At 38.8% G+C, this 21,947-nt stretch overlaps 2 protein-coding genes across 2 annotated transcripts; one reads left to right on the top strand and one right to left on the bottom strand.

The window, feature by feature from the left end:
• Window positions 1-851: 851 nt before the first annotated feature.
• Window positions 852-1,805, bottom strand: LOC107517350 (olfactory receptor 52M1). The gene has a single exon (XM_016157932.1). The coding sequence runs from the start codon at window positions 1,803-1,805 to the stop codon at window positions 852-854; it is 954 nt and encodes a 317-aa protein (XP_016013418.1).
• An 18,900-nt stretch (window positions 1,806-20,705) lies between these two features.
• LOC107517319 (olfactory receptor 52M1-like) lies at window positions 20,706-21,659 on the top strand. The gene has a single exon (XM_016157897.2). The coding sequence runs from the start codon at window positions 20,706-20,708 to the stop codon at window positions 21,657-21,659; it is 954 nt and encodes a 317-aa protein (XP_016013383.2).
• The last annotated feature ends 288 nt before the right edge of the window (window positions 21,660-21,947 follow it).

Raw genomic sequence — 21,947 nt, 5'->3', positions numbered from 1 at the left:
TCAAGAAAGAGCACATTATGATTAAGGATCCTACAGATGGACCCAGGGGTTAAGGAGAGCTTCTGAGGGAAAGATAAGGTCTTTCTTTCCATGGAGGCATCACATATTTCAGGCTACTTGATGGGAGCAGGTCTACAGGGGGAAATACAACAAGAGCAGTGTTAAGATGTGGCCATTTTGTCTAATTTCCCTTCATTGAGCTGATATCTTTTCCAGGCCATGTTCTCTTTCACGAGTGGTATGCCCCACACCAGCCAGGCATACATATTAGTCTTTTTCTAATACACTTCATGCTTTATTAGTACAAGCAGTTTTAGCAGTATCAATTGTTAAAGGCCCATATCAGAAAATGCTTTTCTTGTAGTTATGGCCACTTTCATGAAATGATACCAGATTTTTAGGATTTACTTAAAGCATATACAAAAAACTGAGTAGAAAGTATTACATAATACAATACATAAACTTCAAAACATTTGATTTCGGCAGTTTAAAAAACTTTGTATGAAGCTTAAAAGCAGGTGTATTCTGTCTCATTTTCTCACGTGTAAAATCTGAATACCACCTACCTTATAAAATGTCAAGATATTTGTAAGAATTACATGACATATAATTGCTGAATAAACATTAACTGCTGTTTCTGTTACTGACATTGTCATTGTTTTACCTTCCACAGCTCAAATATCCTGTAGCCATTTTACCCTTAGAATTTAGAGTTGCAGCATTCCTTTGGAATTACTAAAGCTGGAGACCACAGTGCCTAACATCTCAGACTTCTTGAAGTTCCCATTTGAGAAGCTGCCTGCCACATTTAAACACATTCTCCATGTGCTTGAGAGAGAAGAAAGTGGGAGTTATCTAATTTTAGTTTCTATCTTCAGGACTTGGAGAAGCCGCTCTCGGATCTGCTTAGTGCGAACAGCATAGACGATAGGATTGAGGATTGGAGGAATGAGGAGGTAGAAGTTGGCCAACAGAGTGTGGATTGGAGGAGGCACTTGGTGACCAAATCGGTGAATGAGAGAGGAAACAGCAATGGGAACATAAAAGATCAAAATTGCACAGATGTGAGAACCACATGTCCCCAGGGTTTTAAGCCTGGCCTCAGGGGTTGCCAGGCCCATCACAGCCCTGAAAATCATCACATAGGAAGCAGCAATGGCCATTGAGTCCAGGATCAGCACCAGAAAGCCAATGCTCAGCCCGTAGACATTATTGATCCTGCTGTCACCACATGCCAAGGTGACCACAGCCATATGCTCACAGTAGGAGTGTGAGATGACGCGGGCTTTGTAAAGGGGAAGCCACAAGCGGATCATCAGAGGCAGAGGTCCAATGTAGAGTATACCCCGGAGGAGAGCAGCCAGCCCCAAACGTCCTACCATAGTATGAGTGAGCACTGTGGTATGGTGTAGTGGGTTACATATGGCTACATAGCGGTCAAAAGCCATGGCAAGGAAAATACCTGACTCAACTGTGGCAAAGCAGTGGATGAGGAACATTTGGGCCAAGCAGGCATCCAGGCCAATGTCACCAGCACCAAACCAGAAAATTCCCAGAAGTTTGGGCATAGTGGAAGTAGACAGAACCAGATCAATGATAGCCAACATGCACAGAAAGAAGTACATGGGCTGGTGCAAGCTACGTTCCACCCTTACCACAGCTAGAATAGTGATATTCCCCACCACGGCCACCAGGTACATGGAGCCAAAGGGGATAGAGAGCCAGATATGCAGGGACTCGAGCCCTGGGATCCCGGTAAGCTGGAAAGAGCTGGGCACCAAGCAAACATTATGAAAAGCAAGCATAGCTATTTATAAATGAATCTTCTAATTTGTTCCCCAAAATTCAGTATAACTTTTTTCTAGAAATAAGATATCTTATTCTTAGATCCTATAATAAAGAATAGGATCATTGATAAGACTCTATAACCTTTTGTAGAAAAAAACTGTATAATGTCATAGTATGTGTCATGTTATAATACCCATGAAAAATTACCAAGCACAGCAGAAATATACATATCTGAATGAGTGAATATATGAATACTTTTTGCAATATGGCTCTCAAAGAGTAATATTCTTATATGAATGAATGAAATGACCTAAGGCAGACAGGTACCTAGTTAATCATTTAACTCTTCAAGTAGACTATGAGTTATCTCCCAGAATCATTAGATTTCAAAGTGAGGACCCCTTGAAAGAAGAGACATATTGATACTCAGAGAGACAATGACAGACTTCGGGAATTATCTAGACCCTATGGTAAGTCAAAGCTTATGCTTGGTGTCAGCATTAGCTACTAAGCTGAGATGTTTAGTCCACCTGCCAAAATCACAAGGCAGAGATGTGAGCTGGTGAAGAACTTCCAAAGGCTGGAACTAGTGATTCCTAAAAGGTGAAAACTGCTTACTGGAGCTCAGTTTGTGTGTCTGTCCAAAGGCAGATCTTTGCAAGTACTTCTCCCAGCATGGAGGTTGAATATGAGGATAAGATTCCAAAAGCAGAGAGGGTTATCCCCAGGAAGGAGGTTCAATGCCAAGAGGCATGAAGCTTAGATGACAAAAACTTGGCCAAAGAAAAAATGCCCTTAAAGTCCAGAGCAACTGGCTAAAAGAAAGATGTGTATTTAGAGAAAACACATGTAAATTGTTTTGCTTTTTTTCAGGGTCTGAAGGATCATGGCAGAATGTGTTCCCTATGTATAGCACAGGAAAGCCAAGGAAGAGAAGAGCCTAGTTGTGTTGAATATGATGGAGTTGTCAGTCTGGGCTTTAGAATTTTCCAGATTGGGCTTCAGATCTTGGTAAGTGGAACTTAGGCAGGTTACTTTATCCCATTAGTTAAACACACCAAATCTAAACAGCTGTGACCTAAAGTCATGAGGACTAGAAAATGCAGCATCTAACAGTAACTCTAAGCATTAGCTCTTTTTAGTCAGTTGTTGAGAATAATGTGTAAAATCAAAAATACATTCAATAAACTTCTGAGAATTCTGGAATATCTCTCTGCAAGGAGCCATGGTGTGGGGTGGATAACAACCTGTATAAGCCTGTTATAGTGACTTTGTCTCACAGAATTCTTCATGAGCTGATTTTTCTTTCCATCTCAAAGTTCTCATAGATCACTGCAAATGGAAATAGAGATAGTGTTAACAGTAGCAGTAAAAAGGGAAGACAAAAAGACTAAGTCAATGGGGCTCAGATGGAAAGGAGTTCACAGGAATTAGCCTGTGATTGAAGTGACCAGATGAGGGGCTTGGCTGAGGGAAACCTGTCTTGGTTTCCTTATCCTATCTGCTGGCTATTCTCCATCTGTCCCTCCAGATCCCTGTTCTGTGTCCCTAGAAGCTGATGTTTATGGGCTGCATTACCCAGATTTCCTTCTCTTATTTCTAGGTGGGCTCAGTCAATGTGAGGCACCGGCGGAAGAGATCAGAAATTTATCCCCCAGTTCTCTTCCTGCCAGGCACATTTGGCAATGCTGTGGTTTTCCTTCAAAGCTACAGCTCCTGAAAGATAACCCTGCCCTGCGTTCTGGTAACTGCATTTTCCCTTACCTGGTCAGGCTGAGTTAGGTAATGCTGCTCACTGTGTTTCAGCATCCCTTATCTGTTTTTTTCACCCTACCCAGGCCTCTGCAGAAAGTCTCTCCAATTGCCCCCTTGACCATGCCACATGTTCATTGATTGCATCAAACCAGAACCCATGGTATACAATCTTCACCCAGTATTGTCTCTTGAAAAGTAGTCTGCTTCCTCAGCAGGACACAAACCTTCACAACTAGTTTTAAAAACAAAAGAGCTATAATTTCATGGTGGTCAGGGCTAAGCAAACTTTACCCTGATTTCTAGACTTACAACAAAAGGGGATGTGTCTACTTCACCCCTACCTCTAATCAACTGGTTTTGTAACTTGATGTTATATTAAGCAAAGGTGTAATCATGTAGAGAATGTTTTACTCTAGGAAAGAGTCCTTGAATGGGAAAATCAACAGGCCTTCCAAGTGTGTATTTTTGTTCCCATGCTTGTCCCCCTTATAGAAGATATTCTCCTCCTGTATTAATGAGGAAGATATTTTAGCAATCTGTCTTGCCTTCTGATGCCACTTGAGTCCCATCACTACTGAGTTACTCCTTGGGGCAATGGTTTCCTTCTACATTTGAGGAGAAGTCATGTCATAAGAGGATCTCACAGCCCAAATTACACATGAGGCTAAAATGTACATTTAATGAATTATGGCATGAGGAGAACTGACTTTTCCTGAAAGTAAGCAAGACCTTGGCCTCTATTACATCACAGACCTTATTAGATCCAAACCAAATATCCTCAGTCCTCTGAACTGCCTCTAGCCCTAGAGAAAATGGATTTGATTTTTATTTCTTCTTGTTCACTTTCTTCTCCATACTTAACATATTTCATCTCCATTTCATCTCTTCCTATTTCTACCCAACTTCAAGAAATTGAAAAGGGCACCTACTACTGAGATAAACTCCAGCTGCTAGATGGGAGTAGGCTAAGAACTGGTGGCTCACCCTGCATTCTTTCCTTAAGAGTCTAACACTCCTTAACTTATGCCTCCCTAGTCAGAAGCCCTCATACCTTAAACTGTTTCAGCAGTCTATCTTCCCTCCTGATGCCATTTGAGTCCCATTACTACTGAGTCACAAAAGGAGGTTACTGCATCTCTTCAGGGGCACTGTGAGAGTGTAAGGAATCTCAGCAGGCCAACCTCCCACCTGAGCTCTACTCATACACATTTGTCAGTATCTAACACAGTTTTTGCCATTCCTCACCCTGCTCATCACCTTTCAACAAGAACCAGCCTCATATTCCTTGCTGGTATCAGAATGGCATAATCTCATCTTTCTTCTCCAAGTAATCTTTAATATGCACCTTGCCACAGCTTAGATTTCACTTTTAAAAAACCTACTCCAGCCCTTAGTCTGTATTCAGTGCCTGTCGTTGGACTGCAAGCATCGTTCTCTGAATTACTTGCTTATGTGTGTGTTTCCGCAAACGATGTTAAGTTCCATAGGACTAGAGAGCAAACCTATCTTGTTCTCTAGTGTAATCCCTGTACTAGCACAGTGTCTGCCTATGTTGAATGAGAATAAAATATTGTGCCTCTTTAAGGCATCTGGAGATGTTTTGGATGGTTTTGTATTGACATTAGAGAACTAAGAGCCTCTTTAGCATCCTTGTGTGTGGCTCTGTGTGGACTCCACCTTTTCTAAGTTCCCTTCCAAGAGAATTCTTTCCCTCTGAGTCTTATCTCAGACTTATAGAGGAGCGTGATCTGAAGTGGGATGCTCAAAGGTCCCAAGTCTGTTCATCCTTATAGCCTGGGAACTCTTCCCGATGACCTGTTTCTTTATTCCCATAGATTACTTTTTATAAGATTCTCTTACCTGGGCTGGTGAGTGTCAAAGAGCAAGAGCCTGAGGCTCTGCAAACGCCTCTGAGTCCTGGCACTTATAAGCATTCTCTTCAGGGGTTGTGGGAATTCTACCTGGACTCAAAAACCTTCTCACTTTCCTCAGTGAAGAAGGAAAATAGGTTTTGTCCCAGAAGAATGGACACAATCTAAATGTAAGCATAGCTATTCCTGTATGTCAGAGCTGTTCCAGAGAGACCTCAGGAGGACAGAACTAATTGAGCCATGGTCCCTTGGGTTCAAATCTTGCTCTCACTTGTTGTCTGGTCTCCCTAGAGCCTGTAGCTATTCTGAGGACACCAGTAGGAATCAGAAAGCCCATTCTAGAGAAGGGACAAAGACTCTTCTTGGAATTAGAGCTCAGCCTGGCTGTAAATCTTTAATGAAGTTTAATATCCTTACAGCACTTGAAGGTGATGGTTGAGTCCTGAACTAACATTAAGACAAACCAATGGCTATTTCCTAAAATCTAGTTACCTCACTCAGGTTTACATTGTGAGGGAAGGACCTCATAGACTTGTGAGTGGAGCAGCGTATCTCCTTTATATCTTTCAGAACCTTGCACTCCCAACCTAACATTTCATTCTGCAGAAAGAAGAAAAGCCAAACAGAGAGCAGTTTCTCTTGGCATATTCTAACAGGATGTTCATTGGGTTGGTAGGGCAACACATTTTAGGACATGGCATAACATGGCCTTTGAAGCTCCAAAGGCTTGAGTTTGCAAGCCAGTTAGATACCCACTGTGTGATCTTGAACAAGCTCATCTTCATTTCTTCAAGCATAAAGTGGAAATAATACCTATTTCTAGGTAGATTTTATAGTTGAGATACTGTATGTAAAGGGGCCAGTAAGAAGAAAAACATGCTAGGTACTTAGTATACAGCATTATTATCATCATGACTGCTGCTGTTTTTGTGTCATTGGGAGGGGCTGGCTCTCATAAGCCTGGGAGATACGTCCTAATTGTCTCCTTCAGACAAGCCAATATGATTGGGACAGAGGCTAATAAAATAGAATCAGTACAGAAAGGATCTCATTTTCATCCCTACTCCCCTTTTAGAGGATCCTATTTCTCTTGCACCTCAGGAGAAGCTGGAAAGTTCTAGAGGCTTTCTACCTACATCCCAATCTTAAAGTTTACATAAGTGCTTGTAGTTGCTGCAATACATAGGGTTACTTCTATGCCTGTGCATATGTTATACCCTCAGCCGAGTAAAGTAGGAATGCCATCCCATACAAATTTCTTATCTAGTTTTTGAAACTTGGTTCAGTAATCACCTTTTCCAATTGAATGCTACCTTTAAACGTAGAATTTAACAGGTAATTTAGGTTTTTTGTACCTGGATGTCTTTCATGATATTTAGAAAATATAAGTATTCAATAGATCAATGCATTTTAATTGAATTATATTGTTAAAGGTTCATGTACTAAGGCCTCTTTCTTTAATAATTTGACTATCAGCCAACTGTCAAGACAACTTTCTTCAACTGAGGAAGAGGTAGGCATATGATATGTGCAGAGGAATATTAAAGTATTAACTTCCCCAGAGGATTTTTTAAATCGATATTAATTTAATACCAGATACACATTCAGCCTTGGAAGCAGAGATGCATCGGAAGCAAACGTGGTCTGTCCTCATCCTAACACTGTCCAGGAGGGGGCGTCCTGGCCTGAGGGTGAGATACCAGTGACAGATCAAGCTCCACAACACAAAGGAAAACGTCAAGCTTATTAAATATTTTAATCCTCCATTTGAATGTGCCTACTCACCTCTATACCTTCATCCAGTCAATACCTATCTTACAATTTGGCTTCCCATGTAGGTCAACCAAAGTGAAAAGAACATACTGCTCAGGTCAACATGATACCAGGGACCCAAAGCAATTCAGTATCTGTTTATAAGTTGAATATTGGATTTCTGGTTTTATAACCTTATCAGTGAGTTGGGTTACTCTTGCTTTGAAATAAGCCATTGTTCATGTGCAATTCTAGAAAAAAAAAAAAAAAACAGAACTCTAAGCTTGTTAGGCCAGGTGCTGAATTGCTGAGCAGTGGAAATAAATACCATTGGAGTGACATGAATATGTCATTTCTGAAGTGTGAAGATAATTAACTTTCCCATCCATGAATGGGAATACTGATGCTCAATATAGGTAAAGCATTTTGCAAAAATATTCTCAGCTTATAAGTGGAAAAGCCAGGATCGGGGGTCTGGGATCAAGCTTCAGCTCCTGCTTGTTTCTGAGGAAAGTGGTATACTACTAAGGATGAGAGCACAGACATGAGCCCACATCTGTCTGTCAATACTGCCACTTACTAGACACATGTCCTTTACCAACTTATTCCTAAACCTGATTTTTCCTTATCCTCATTTTATCCTTGATGCCCATGCTGAGTTTCACTCCTGTGAACTTTCTCCTACATTCTTTATTCTATCCTGAACTCCTAGTATATTCCTCATCCCAACAATATACTTTCTGAGCCTCAAACTATCCCATCCAAAGCCTCCCTATATCTACACAGGGCTATTGATAGTCCACTCTTTTCTGTGTTTTATAGCACATGAAAGATTTGTTAGAGCCTGAAGCAACTGGGTGTATAGCTAGATGAATCTCCTTCAGATATGCACCCTCATAGATATTGAGATTTGACTAGATATCACTAGATATCTGTTAATCCAGATGTCAGAATGACTTGGCCAGTGTTGGGTTATAATCCTAATAAATTTAAAAATGTTAATCCTTCTAATTCTTAATCGTTGATTGAAATCACTATTCTAGCATCACAAATTGCTCTTCTCTTCTCATCCCCTTACTGCCTTGCACTGCTATTCTTTGATTCCTCTGGCTATCATCTCCCAAACCCCTTTTCTCCTTCCTTTTTACCAAAACAACCCTATGAGAAATGAACTCTTACAATCTCACTTCTCTGAACAAAAATCTAAGGCACAGAAAGGTTAGCTAATTTCCCAAGATTTACATAAGAAGTGGTAAAAAGCAAAAGTTTAAGGTTCATATACTCTAGGTTTGAATTCTACATTTTTCATTTCTAGTTTGCTAAGAGTATTATGAATACATGTTGAATGCTTTCTCTACATCTATTGATATCATGACTTTAGCCTGTTGATGTGATAAACTACAGCAGTCTTTTTCAAATGTTGAGTCACCTGTGCATACTTAGAATAAATTTCACTTTGTTGCAGTGCATGTTCTTATGCACTGTTGAATTTGGTTTGCTAATATTTTGCTGAAGATTTTTACATCTGTTTATGGGTAAACCCCCTCTGGGCCAGGTGACTTGTTTTGGAAGATTATTAATTATTAACTCATTAATAGGTAAATATATTCATTTATTTCTCCTTGTTCGAGTTTGGTAGATTCTCTCTCAAGGAATTGGCCCATTGTATCTAAGTTATCAGATGTATGAACATAGTTATTCAAAATATTATCTTAACATCTGTGAAATCAGTAGTAATGATTCCTTTTCATTTCTCATATTATTAATCTGTATCTTTTCTTTTTTTAACCTGGCCAAAGGTTTAATACTTCATTGTTTTAAAAGAATTAGCATTTAATCATGTTGACTTTCTCTACTGACTTTCTGTTTCAATTTTATTGATTTCTGCTCTCTTTTCTCCTTGCTTTAGGCTTATATCACTTTTCTTTGTCTAGTTTTCCAAAGTAGAAGCTTAGGTTATTTTTTAGGTCTTTTTTTTTTAATTCATTCAATGCTATAAATTTTCTTCCAAGTACTTCTTTCATAGCATCCCACAGATTCTGACGTATTTTCATTTTCACTTAGTTCAAAATATTCAACTTGCGTCTTTGATGCGGTGTCTAGAGGTGTATTGTTTAATCTCCTAAGTATTGGGGGGTTTCCAACTGTCTTGATTTATTTCTATTTAATTCCATTTTAACCTGAGAACATATTCTACATGATTTATTAAACCTGTTAAGGTATGTTCTATGTGAGACCAGCATATATGTGAGCCTGAAAAAATGTATTTTATTAGATGACATAATCTTCAGATGTCAGTTAGTTCCAGTTGATTAACAATGATATTCAGTTCAACAATCTCATCTATTTTCTGCCTGCGGGATCTATCACTTACCAATAGAGACATATTGAAATCTCCAACTATAATTGTGGATTCATCTATTTCTTCTTGCATTTCTAACTTTATATATTTTGATGCTGTTGTAAAGTGGATATACATTAAGGATTGTCTTCTTGAAGAATTGATCATTATCATTATTTAATTTCCCTCTTTATCCCTGATAATTTTCCTTGCTCTTAAATTCTGCTTTGTCTGCAGTTAGTATAACTACTTCAGATTTCTTTTGACTAGTATTAGTAAAGGGACAGTGAAAGATATGCCATACTTTTCATCTGTGTCATTATATGAACAACATATAATTGGATCTTATATCTCTAATCTACTCCAAACACTTTTTTAATGAAACCCAAGAGTGTCAACATGCTCGAGGTCTCACATCCTTAAAGGTAGTCAGGGCTGGCATAAGGGCTGACTAAAGATACCTATTTTAAATCCTGACCAGACACAGCTGACCTATTGCTATCCAAGTTCTGAGGCTGAAGAGGTCTCCTGAGCTATCTAAGGCCTCCAGCTTCTGACATGTTTTTCCTAGTTCATATTGATTTAGTATCTTGATATACATCCTGCATAGGAAAATTAGAATACATTAGAATCCCGAAGGTTACTCTGATGCAGACATAGACACAGAGAGAAGTGACAAGAAGGAAGCACAGCTTATGAGTTTCTCACCTGAGAATTGAGTGTTGAACAAAAAGCAATCTGTCATTTGTTAGCCCTCCTAAAGAACCTACATCACCTCCCCTTTTCTGTCTTGTGTGCCAGTGTTTATGTATGGTAATATATGTTTTATACTAATGATCTGAGTGCAGTTAATATACGTGTTTTGCATCCAAAAAATGTTGAGTCCTCCATACTAGGGTTAGATGAATAGTAATCATACCTAGATGTAATCTATTCTGAGTATGATATTAGGCATCCTACAGCCTTTCTCATCTTGGGGTGGGCCATTCCCAAAAGGAACTTGGATCCACCACGTGATGCCCATTGTTTGTCTCTATTTTGTTTAATAGGCTTTCATCCTCAAAAACAAAGGTGGTTTGTGTTTCTGCATAGCACACTGTAGCATATTGGGCATCAATATATCCTACTGTAATGTACCCCTTAAATTCCCAATGATTTTCATGGGACCATGCTCAACATAGGCATTTCTTTAAAAATCCAGTTTTCCACTGGTCATCTACTAGATCATACAGCTAGGCCCCTGGCTACAGCCCATGAGTTAGTAAAAACCCAAACATAGAGGCTTTTACCAATGCTCAAATCTTCCATCACTACTAGGAAAACAGCACACAATTCAGCCTAGCGAGACCATTTATTTTACCTTCTTCAGTCTTTCCATATGCTAGTCTTGATGTGGCAGCTTTCCAAATGAAATGTTGTCCATTCATCTTGGAACTGCCATCTATAAACCAAGTAGCTTTTTGTCGTTCACTCAAAAGTTGTTCATAGGGCACTGTCCACATGGCAATTGGTTCTGGCAATTCCTCAGGTGGTTCTGAAGTCAGTCCTAGAGGAAATGAAGTGACCTGTTTATGAATATGGTGGGCACCTCCTTGAGTCCCCCCAGTAGCATGCTCCTACATAAATTGTTTCCATTTTATTATGAAACCCTTCTGGGCCCTGCCTTTTTAGTGTTTCTCTGACATCATCCAATGAAGAAGTGGTAGCACACCATGGGGGGTGGGGGAGATGGATGAATTGAAGAGGGTAAGAGAAATTATTTCACTTTACTCATGTCCCCATTCACCAACATAATACATCTCAGTGCCAAGAAAGACCTCAGCACATGCTCTCTCCCACAACAGAAAATGAGAGTGTGTGAGTGCCCAGCTACCCCAGCTGTGTGGAAGGCTGTCAAAGAAAACTGCTTCTTTCTCATCCCATCTATAATTCTGAGAAGTGCTGAACAACTGAAAGGCAGGGAGTGGCTGGGAGAAAAGCAGCTGAGACTCTCAGAGAGCATCAAAAAAATGCAGATTGTACTAAATGCACTGAAGACTACATGAGCCGCTGGGGACATTTTGCATGCAGATTCCCCCAACTGACTCAATTTTCTATGCATCTCAATTATACACGATTATACCTCACAGGAAAAAAAAAATCTGATTTAAAATGTGCAGATGAACTGAACACATTTTTCCAAAGAAGACATACAAATGGCCAATGAGTACATGAAAAGATGCTCAACATCACTATTAGGGAAATTCAAATTAAAACCATACACCTGTTAGGATGACTATTATCAAAAAAGAAAGGAGATAAATGTTGGCAAGGATGTGGAGAAAAGAGAATCCTTGTGCAATATTGGAACAATACTATGGAAAACAGTATGGAGGTTTCTTAAAAATTAAAAAAGAAATGTCATGTGAACCAGCATTGTACTTCTGATTATATAGTTAAAGGAAATGTAGTCATCTGAAGAGATCTGCACTCTCACATTTATTCGATCATTATTCACAACAACTGAGACATAGAAGCTACCTAAGTGCCCTTCAACTGATAAAGAAAATGTAGTATATATACTCAATGGAATATTCAGTCATAAAAACATTCTGCATTTGTGATAATATAGATAGACTTTAAGAGTTTTATGCTAACTGAAATAAGTCAGGGAAAGACAAATACTATGTGATCGCATTTATACATGGAATCTAAGAAGTCAAACTCACAGAAACACCATAGGAGAATGGTGGTTGCCAGGGGCTGGGGGTTGGAGAAAATGAGATATTTGTCAAAGGGCACAAACTTCCAGCTATAAGATGACTAAGTTCTGGGAATCTAATATACAGCATGGTGACTATAGTTAACAGTACTCTATCATATACTTAAACTGCTGAGAGTAGATTGTAAATGTTCTTACCAGAAGAAAATAGTAATCATGTAAGGTCCTCGATATATTAACTAACCTTATTGTAGTAATCACTTGATCATACATATGTGTATCACACTGTATACCTTAAATGTACATAATACGTGCTGATTACATCTCAATAAATGGGGATGGGGAGGATAGGAAGGAATTTTAAAATCAGACTTAACTCTTCTATCCTAAATAAATCTCTACATTGTTCCAATTTTGCCTAAGAATTAATGATTTCTTTAACTTTAGTCTGCACTAAGGAGAGAACAATAATTTCCTAAAATTACTTGGAGATTATAATGTGCATTGAAAGAGATTTCCCAGAAATGGTTGGAAAACTAAATTTAGAGCTGGATGAAAAGAGCACTCATAAAAGGTATTGTGTTATTTAGATAATGAACAATCAATTTTTCACTTTCAAAATGACATTTGAATAGTAGAGAGGAGAGTGATAGGAAAGACAGATAGGGACCAATAAGACCACTGAGGAGGTTAAAATGACAGTTAAGGTCTGATCTTGGTGGAAGACGGCAGACTAGGTAAAAGCAGGGTTCACCTCCTCCCAGGTCCACATTGAAAGTATAACCAAATTATAAAATAACCAATGTAGAGAATCTCTTGAAATCCAGCTGATCGTAAAGCATAGTTCTGATAATATAAAGAAGGAATCACATGGAAACCGGTAAGAGGGGCAAAGTTGCGAATTGGACTGGACCAGCATCCGTGGGTGGTGGAGGATTACCAGGAGGGAGAGTTAGGCTGCAGAGGCTCCCCTGAAGGAGAAGGGGTCCTGGCCTCATTTGCTGGCTCTCCAGTCCTGGGTGCCAGACCAGGGGAGAGGAGATTCCAATAACTTAATGTAAAAAAACAAAGGGAATTCGATTCCTGCCGTCTGGATGAAACAAAAGGAGATTGAAACCCTAGACTCCCCTTTGAAAGACTCACGCACAGGCTTTCTGACCTGTGGACACTCACCCAGGACACTGGCGGTGGGTTAGAGGCTCATGTAGGATTCATACTGAGAAAGTTCTGCCTTACCTAGAGCCAGAACAAGGGCTGGAAGGGCAGCCACCCTTGTACCTTAGTTCAGCCGCCCACCTAACAATCTATAGACCTTACCAGTTTGACAGGGCAGACCCCTCCCATAGGATATCAACCTGCAGATTGCCCGGGGCTTAGGGCTTTTGTTGCCGGATGGCTGCCACACCCTACTCCGATTCAGGGCCTAGCATTCACAGCTGGCAGCCAGAGCTGTGAAGCTTTTCTGAGATAATTTCAGGCAGATCACTAAGGTCAACATGAACTTGGATGGATATTGGGGATCTGTGTACCAGTTTCAGACAGCAGCTGGTCTTTCTGTGATCTGGGACTTCTGCAGGAAAGTGTGAACAGTTACTGAAGTTACAGCAAGACTGAGGATGTATTGATCTGACAGCCTTTGTCTCCCTGTGACCCTGCCCCACCCAACCCAAAAATTGCCCCAGGTGGCCCATTGACAGTAAACCAAACCACCCTGGCCCTCCCCCCAGGTCTCCCAATCCACTGATAAATGAATTCAGTAAAGTAACAGTTTACAAAATAAATATTCAGAAGTCAGTGGCATTTTTGTTCACCAATGATGAGCTTTCAGAAAGAGAAATTAAGAAAACAATCCCATTTACAATTGTATCAAAACCAATAAAATACCTGGGAATCAACCAAGGAAGTAAAATACCTGTTCTCAGAAAATTATGTCATTGAAAAAAGAAATTGAAGAAGATACAAATAAATGGAAGCATATACCATGCTCAAGGGTAGGAAGAATCAACGTCATTAAAATGGCCATACTACCCAAAGCAATCTATAGATTCAATACAATCCCTATCAAAATACCAATGGCATTTTTCAGAGAATTAGAACAAATGATCCTAAAATTTATATAGAACCGTAAAAGACTGTGAATAGCCATGGAAATCTTGAGAAATAAGAACAAAGCTAGAGGTATCACACTACCTGATATCAATCTACACTACAAGGCTACAGTAATCAAAACAGCATGGTACTGGCATAAAAACAGATACATTGATCAATGGAACAGAATAGAGAGCCCAGAAATAAATCCATGTCTATACACTCACTTAATATAAGACAAAGGAGGTAAGAATATACAATAGGGTAAAAACAGTCTCTTCGATAAATGATGTTGGGAAAATTGGACAGATACATGCAAAAAAAAAAAACTGGACTATCTCTTCACATCGCATACAAGAATAGACTCAAAATGGATTAAAGACTTAAATGTAAGACCTGAAACCATAAAACTTCTAGAAGAAAACATAGGCAGTAAACTCTCTGATATTACTAACAGTAATTCCTTTTTGGATATATCTCCTTGGGTAAGAGAAACAAAAGTAAAAATAAATAAATGAGACTATATCAAACCAACAAGTTTTTGTACAGCAAAGGAAACCATCAACAAAACAAAAAGACAACCCACTGATTGGGAGAAGATATTCGGTAATGCTCCTTCTGATAAGAGGTTAATATTCAAAAATATATAAAGAACTCGTACAACTCAAAAACGAAATATAAACAATCCAATCAAAAAATAGACAGAAGACCTGAACAGATACTTCTCCAAAGTGGAAATACAGATGGTCAATACATATGAAAAGATGCTTAAGGTCACTAATCATCAGAGAAATGCAAATCAAAACCACGAAGAGATATCAATTCACACCTGTCAGAATGGCTATCATCAATAAATCAAAGAACAAGTGCTGGCAAGAATGAGGTGAAAAGGGAACCTTCATACATTGTTGGTGAGATTGCAAATTGGTACAGCTGCTATGGAAAATAGTCTGGAGGTTTCTCAAAAAATTAAAAATGGATATGCTTTTTGACTCAGCAATTGCACTTCTGGGTATTTATCCAAAGAAAACCAAAACAATAATTCATAAAGCTCTATTCACTCCAATATTCGTGGCAGCACAATTTACAGTAGCCAAGGTATGGAAGCAACATAAATGCTCATCAACAGACAATTGGATAAAGAAGTAATGGTTCATATATACAATGGAATATTACTCAGCCATTAAAAAAATGAAATTCTACCATTTCCAACAACATGGATGGACCTAGAGGTTATTATGCTGAGTGAAATAAGTCAGACAGAGAAAGATAAATACCATATGATTACACTTATATGCGGAATCTAAGGAACATAAAGAACAAACTAATCAAAAACAGACTCACAAATATAGAGGACAATTTAGTGATGGACAGGGGGTCATGGGGGGCTTGGAGAATGGAGTGAAGGGTTTAAAAAGTACAAATTAGTAGTTGATAGATGGCCACAGGGATGGGTAGCATGGCATAGTAAATACAGTTAACATTAATATATAGGCTAGGTGGAAAACCAGAGGAGAGAAGGAATTGGGTTATAAAACTATATAAATGTCTAACCAATGTACTGTATACTTGAAATTAATAAAAAAAAAAGTTCAGGGCCTAACAATAAGGATACAGCAAAGATATAGAAGAGAGAAAATATTGAGTAAATAATTAAGAAATTTCATTGAGTCTTCCCATAATCAAAGTGTAATACTATAATTTACTAATAGTGATCACAAATGTCCTTCCTTGTAGAAGTCAGAACTTTCCATGTAAAACATTAAGTTTTTGCCATATTTCCTGAAATCATTCTCCTTACTTCAAGAATATTAAGTATATGGTAAAGAGAGAGAGAGAGAGAAATTTTTCAAAATAAATACAATAGCCACTAATTGTTCAAATATCAACATGTTAACACTGTAGAAATCAAAACATTTTTTCTCATCTGTATATTGGATATTTTAAAAATTACTACAGTGCAATTTAGCAAATGAACTTAATTCTGGTTAAGCACTAGCTGGACAAATACTTTTAGAAAGCAATGACAATAGAATTCATGAGGCCTGCACAATAGTTGATAATTTTCCTTGAGATTCTATCCTAAGGTTGAGCAGAAAAAGAATATTGACAAATATGTCTGTCCCACTTGATATAGTGGGAAAACTGAAACTAGCCTTTCCACTTCTCTGGGAAGTGTAGGTTAAAGCAACCAGAAATGAACACAAACTAATGTAAGTTATGGTTTTAAATATTTTTCAGCAAACACAAATTGAAGCAGAATAAAAAAATTACGATATTGATGAAGTTTGCCTTTAAGTAATTTTCTTCTTTGTATTAACAGGTTTTTAAAATATTTTATGTTAACAGATTTTTAAAATATAAACAATTAACAAAAATAAGCTTTCATATTGGTTATACCAGTATTTGATGTTTTTCCCCTTCCCTTGTGAACTTCCCCAATGTCCCTCTTAGAGTCTGAAAACCTGAGCCCTGGGGAGAGGATAGTCAGAGACCCGGGGGGCCAGCCAAAAGCCCTAGCAGCAGAGTAGAAATAAGTCTGTAGTCCTGGGAGGTGGAGTTGGATAAACCATGAACACTGCTCCCAAGGGTGGTGGGGGGAGGGAGTGACTGCAGATCCAGAGGGAAGGGCACAGGTTTCTTTATGCAACCCGTGGGAAATAACTGGCTATTTTTGGCACCCAGATAAAGGGGCACACAGGAGAAAATAGTGAAAAGGTCTGGGTCATAGTCTCCCCTTGACTCCGAACTAAATTCATCCAAACAGATAAGAGGTGACCACTGTCAGAAAGCTTAAAGTTCTGTAGATAGAATATACTTCCCCAATTGGTAAGTATATTCCAGAGGTGGGACGAAGTCACTGAGACCAGACTCCAATTGCCAAAACACTATCTTTGTTTTTTTGGTCCATTCAGAACTTATCTTCACAGGTCTAGTCAAAAGCAGAGGAAATACATTGAGCATAGTTTGGCCTGGGTTATAAATCAAGGAAGAGGAGAAACCCCAAGGCTTTCCCCAGTATTTGTTGCCCAGTGCTCTCCATAACACTGGAGAAAAGCCTGGACTATTCCAGCTCGACTGGGCCTCCTGTCTTTTCTGCTCCAGTCAGGCAACCTTCTCTCCTGAGCCAATCCTTCTACCCTCAGCAGGTCTCTTCAATTGATTATATCCATGTTTAAAAAGCTATTCATGTAGCTGGGAAAGAAGGATATGGAGTCATCAAGGTTATGTGGAAATAGCACTGTGTGTTCTGTGGGAGGGGGCAAAGAACAGATGAGGAGTCGGTAGGAAGGGAATAAAATGCCTATTCCAGAGGCCAGACATCCCAATATTCGACCTTCTTAGTGCATGCACACATACATTTATAAATGGTTCATTTAATACATGAAACATCTCTAATGTAGCTGTCACTCCCTTTATTTCACAGACTAGGAAACAGAATAGAAAACAGAGGCGGAGAGATTACACCTTCTAGGCCACACAGCCAGAAACAGTGAAGTTAGTATTAGAACCTAAGTGGATCTTGCTTAGGTTCCATGTTTATTTCACCATAACAAAACATCTCTCTCAGGAATCAGACCCACCATCAGAATACCTCTTCCAGAACTTGCAGGTATGTCACTAGTATCCAGGTAAGAATGCCATTTTGTGGGATGACACAGAACATATTTCTCTGAAATGTTCTAGGTAAAGTAACACAACCACAACCTAGTTCAAACCACCATTCAAAATGCCAATTATCAACTTGGTAGATTTATTTTTATATGTGTGTTTATATCTCTTTGTCCCAGCATAAAACAATTTCATTGATTAAACTGTGTCTGGCATAAATCAAAGTTAGAAATCTGGGTTCAGTCTATCCTATGAACATTGATGCATTTGTGATGAGTAGCCACTTCCCGACCTACCCTGACATTGAGTAACTAGGACCCTATTCGCTTTAGGATGGTGATTAATCACACTAGGGCTGAACACTTTAGATATTCTACCTTTTATGAGATAAAATTATATATTGACTAGTGTTCCTCTTAAATCTGTGTCCTATCTCTACAATTTCTGGACTTTTGAGGCATCTTCAAAGATGTTCCATGAAACAGAAACATAGGAAACTATTCCAATAAGCAGAATGGAAATTCCTGGTCTACTCACCATAGTGAACAATACAATTTGGAGAAAGGAAGCTGTTGCCACATGCCAAGAACCTCACACTTATTGTATTCTTTATACTTATCCTTTGCAGCTGATATTCTCCCCATTTTTTATATGAAAAGGACTGAGACTTTAAGAGGTTAGGCAATTTTCCCAAACAGTACAATGAAGATCTAGAGTGGGGAAACTTGTTTGGTAGATGGCAAAACTGATGCCCTGAGCTGGTACTGTGGTGCTGCCTCCCAAACTTTTCCCTTTCCATTTGATCTCTGAGAAAGTGACTTCACAGATGTTATCACTTACTGGTATGGTGAAGTACCCAATTCACAGAATTGCTGAAGTCAGTGAATTAATGTAAAAGAACACTTGTGAACCATTTTAAAGTTCACAAAACTTTCATTTTTCTTTTTAACACCCAGTCAAGCATGACTCAGTAGTAAGAAAACTCATAAACTTAAAATTAATTGTGTTGGACCAAGAATTAGAAATCCTTGATGTTACATAGGGACATTTCTTATGCTTATTTGATATGAAAAAGTAATTGTTGTATATATTTTAGACAAGAATACTTGAAATGTGCATGAGTTATTTTAGGCAATTGGGGAGAATTCGGTAACAACTTAGTCACATGCTCTGGTATAGAAAATAAATACCAAAAAAGGCTTTGTAGGGAAGGAGTGATCTGGGATGGGCCTTGAAAAATGGGGGATATTTGCCTGGGTAAAAACCAAGGAGGTGGTGAAACCTCTTGGCAAAACATGGCTGTGTGAGAAGAGTCATGTGGCAAATGTGGGGAGTCTGAGACTCAAGTCTGCTGAGAATTTGGGAAACATGAGAATGGCAAGCCAAAGACAGGGCAAGACCCAAATTTGACCCTGCACTCTCAGGTCCTGAACCCTGAGGATGTGAAGCAATAGGAGCCACTGCTAGATTCTTAGCAAAAGGCAAAAGAGCAAGAAGTGGACTAGGCTTTAATCAGTAATGGCCAGTGCTTTAGTGCTGATCTTTCTTGTCTCTTCAAAGAAACAAAACAGTCAACAGGGCCCTTTTATAGATCATGTCCTTCTTGGTCTCTGTCAGTCTGTTCTTTCTCATCTATATCAGATAGTGGACAAAACATACAGTGATATTTGCTCTTAAAATGATGCTCCTCATTTTTTCTATCTTGAATTATATGTACTGTGCAGAATTTCAGAAAATTTAATAGAGTCTATCCTTAGAAAAAACTTTTCTTAAGGAATTTTACCTGCACATCATTTTAACCATGAAATCTGGGCAACCTTAAAGGAGGGAACTGTTTCTTTGAGAAATTAAGTACTGTGCCAAATATCTTTGAAGAAATCAATTAAATTTGACAGTCTGACCAAACTTCTGTTAAACCATTAGAGAAAAGGGAGTTGTACCTCACTAATATATTTTCCCTAATAAATTGTCCCCTTATATATTTTTGATTGGGTTTTGATAACAAAAGATTTTTAAAGTTCTTGGCCATTTTTAAAAGACAGCATGTAGACATACACAAAAGGAAGAAAATTAAAAGTGTGTGTTTTTACATTTGAAGTGTTTTTCTATATGAAACACACATATTTTAATGAAATTATGTCAGTTTAAACTGCCTCTTGCCATCCTTTCACTGAAAATAAAAGATAAACTTTATACCAGGTAAATGCATAACTCTAAAAATGTTATAAAAATTCTGATTTGTTGAATGGATTACTAGATTTTAAACAGTGCTTTATTTTTGAATATGTATTTCTTTCATCTTTGTTATAAAATCAGTAGTTGCAAGTAGCTAATCAGTATTTATTGATGGTATTAATATTACTCTTTATAAAGTGATAAGAGAAGTATAGGCAGGCACTGGGCTAAACACATTACCTGAACTTATATTTAATCATTGCATGTGGAATTTTTCTGTATTTTTTATTTCCTTTAGAAAATGTTTCCCAAAACAAAATTACTGGATGCAAAGGGGATGAACCATTTTGAGAATTTCTACAGTAGACTGGGGCAATATAACAGTAGAAGTCAAGAACATACCTGTTTCTACATTTACCAGTGGGTGTTTTCATGCATAGTTTCTTTTATAAAATATGTACTACGTTAATTTTCAAGTAGGCATTCAGAATTCTTTTTTATTATAGGTTCCACCAGTCATCCAGGATGGAAATAAGAACTAGTAGTCTACATTTTCTGAAGCAATAGCTCTCATAGGAGCAAAAATCTAAAACTAAGAGCTGGATACTTGACACCCTGAAATATGTTCATGTCTAATAATGCCTGCTTTGTACCTACTTCTTTCTGGCTTACTGGCATCCCAGGACTGGAGTCCCTGCATCTCTGGTTTTCCATCCCCTTCAGCTCTATGTACCTGGTGGCTGTGGTTGGGAATGTCACCATCCTGGCTGTGGTAAAGATGGAGCGCAGTCTACATCAGCCCATGTACTTCTTCTTGTGCATGTTGGCTGTCATTGACTTGGTCCTGTCAACCTCTACCATGCCCAAACTGCTGGCCATCTTCTGGTTTGGGGCCCACAACATTGACCTAGATGCCTGCTTGGTCCAGATGTTCTTCATCCACTGCTTTGCCACTGTTGAGTCAGGCATCTTCCTTGCCATGGCTTTTGATCGCTATGTGGCCATCTGTGATCCACTCCGTCATACCTCAGTGCTCACTCACACAGTAGTGAGCCGTTTAGGCCTGGCTGCCCTCCTCCGTGGGGTACTCTACATTGGACCCCTTCCCCTGATGATTCACCTGAGACTGTCCCTTTACCGGACCCAAATAATTGCCCACTCCTACTGCGAGCATATGGCCGTGGTCACCTTGGCATGTGGTGACACAACAGTCAACAACTTATATGGAATGGGAATTGGCTTCCTAGTATTGATCTTGGATTCATTAGCTATCACTGCTTCCTATGTGATGATTTTCAGGGCTGTAATGGGGCTGGCCACACCTGAAGCTAGGTTTAAAACCCTAGGGACATGCAGTTCTCACATTTGTGCTATCCTTGTGTTCTATATCCCCATTGCTGTTTCCTCTCTCACTCACCGCTTTGGTCATCATGTGCCTCCTCATATCCATATCATTTTGGCCAACTTTTACCTCCTTATCCCACCCATTCTCAACCCAGTTGTCTATGCTGTCCGCACCAAACAGATTCGAAGGCGACTTCTCCACATTCTTAAGGCTAGGGCTCAACCCAAGTGACTATTTTGCATCTATGGGATAGAGAGATACTTAGAGATGGCAAGAAAAAGACCTTGACTCAGGAAGTCAAAGCAATAAGATTTATGCAACTGGACCTTGCTTGAGATGTGCAGATAATAGTCTGAGGAATATTAGAATATATTCTATTTGACCATAGATTTTCTGAAGGTAGAGATGGAAATATCAGAAATATCTGAAAGTAGAAAGGAGAAATTGGACATGAGTTATTATACTACAATATCCTTTTTCCTATTTCACTTCATATAATTAAGTATAACAGACATAAGT

Source organism: Rousettus aegyptiacus, unplaced genomic scaffold (genome assembly GCF_014176215.1).
Source record: "Rousettus aegyptiacus isolate mRouAeg1 unplaced genomic scaffold, mRouAeg1.p scaffold_m13_p_5, whole genome shotgun sequence".
In the NCBI taxonomy this organism is placed as follows: domain Eukaryota; kingdom Metazoa; phylum Chordata; class Mammalia; order Chiroptera; family Pteropodidae; genus Rousettus; species Rousettus aegyptiacus.
The sequence above is the reverse complement of the archived record's forward strand: the minus strand, read 5'-3'. Positions and strand labels throughout refer to the sequence as shown.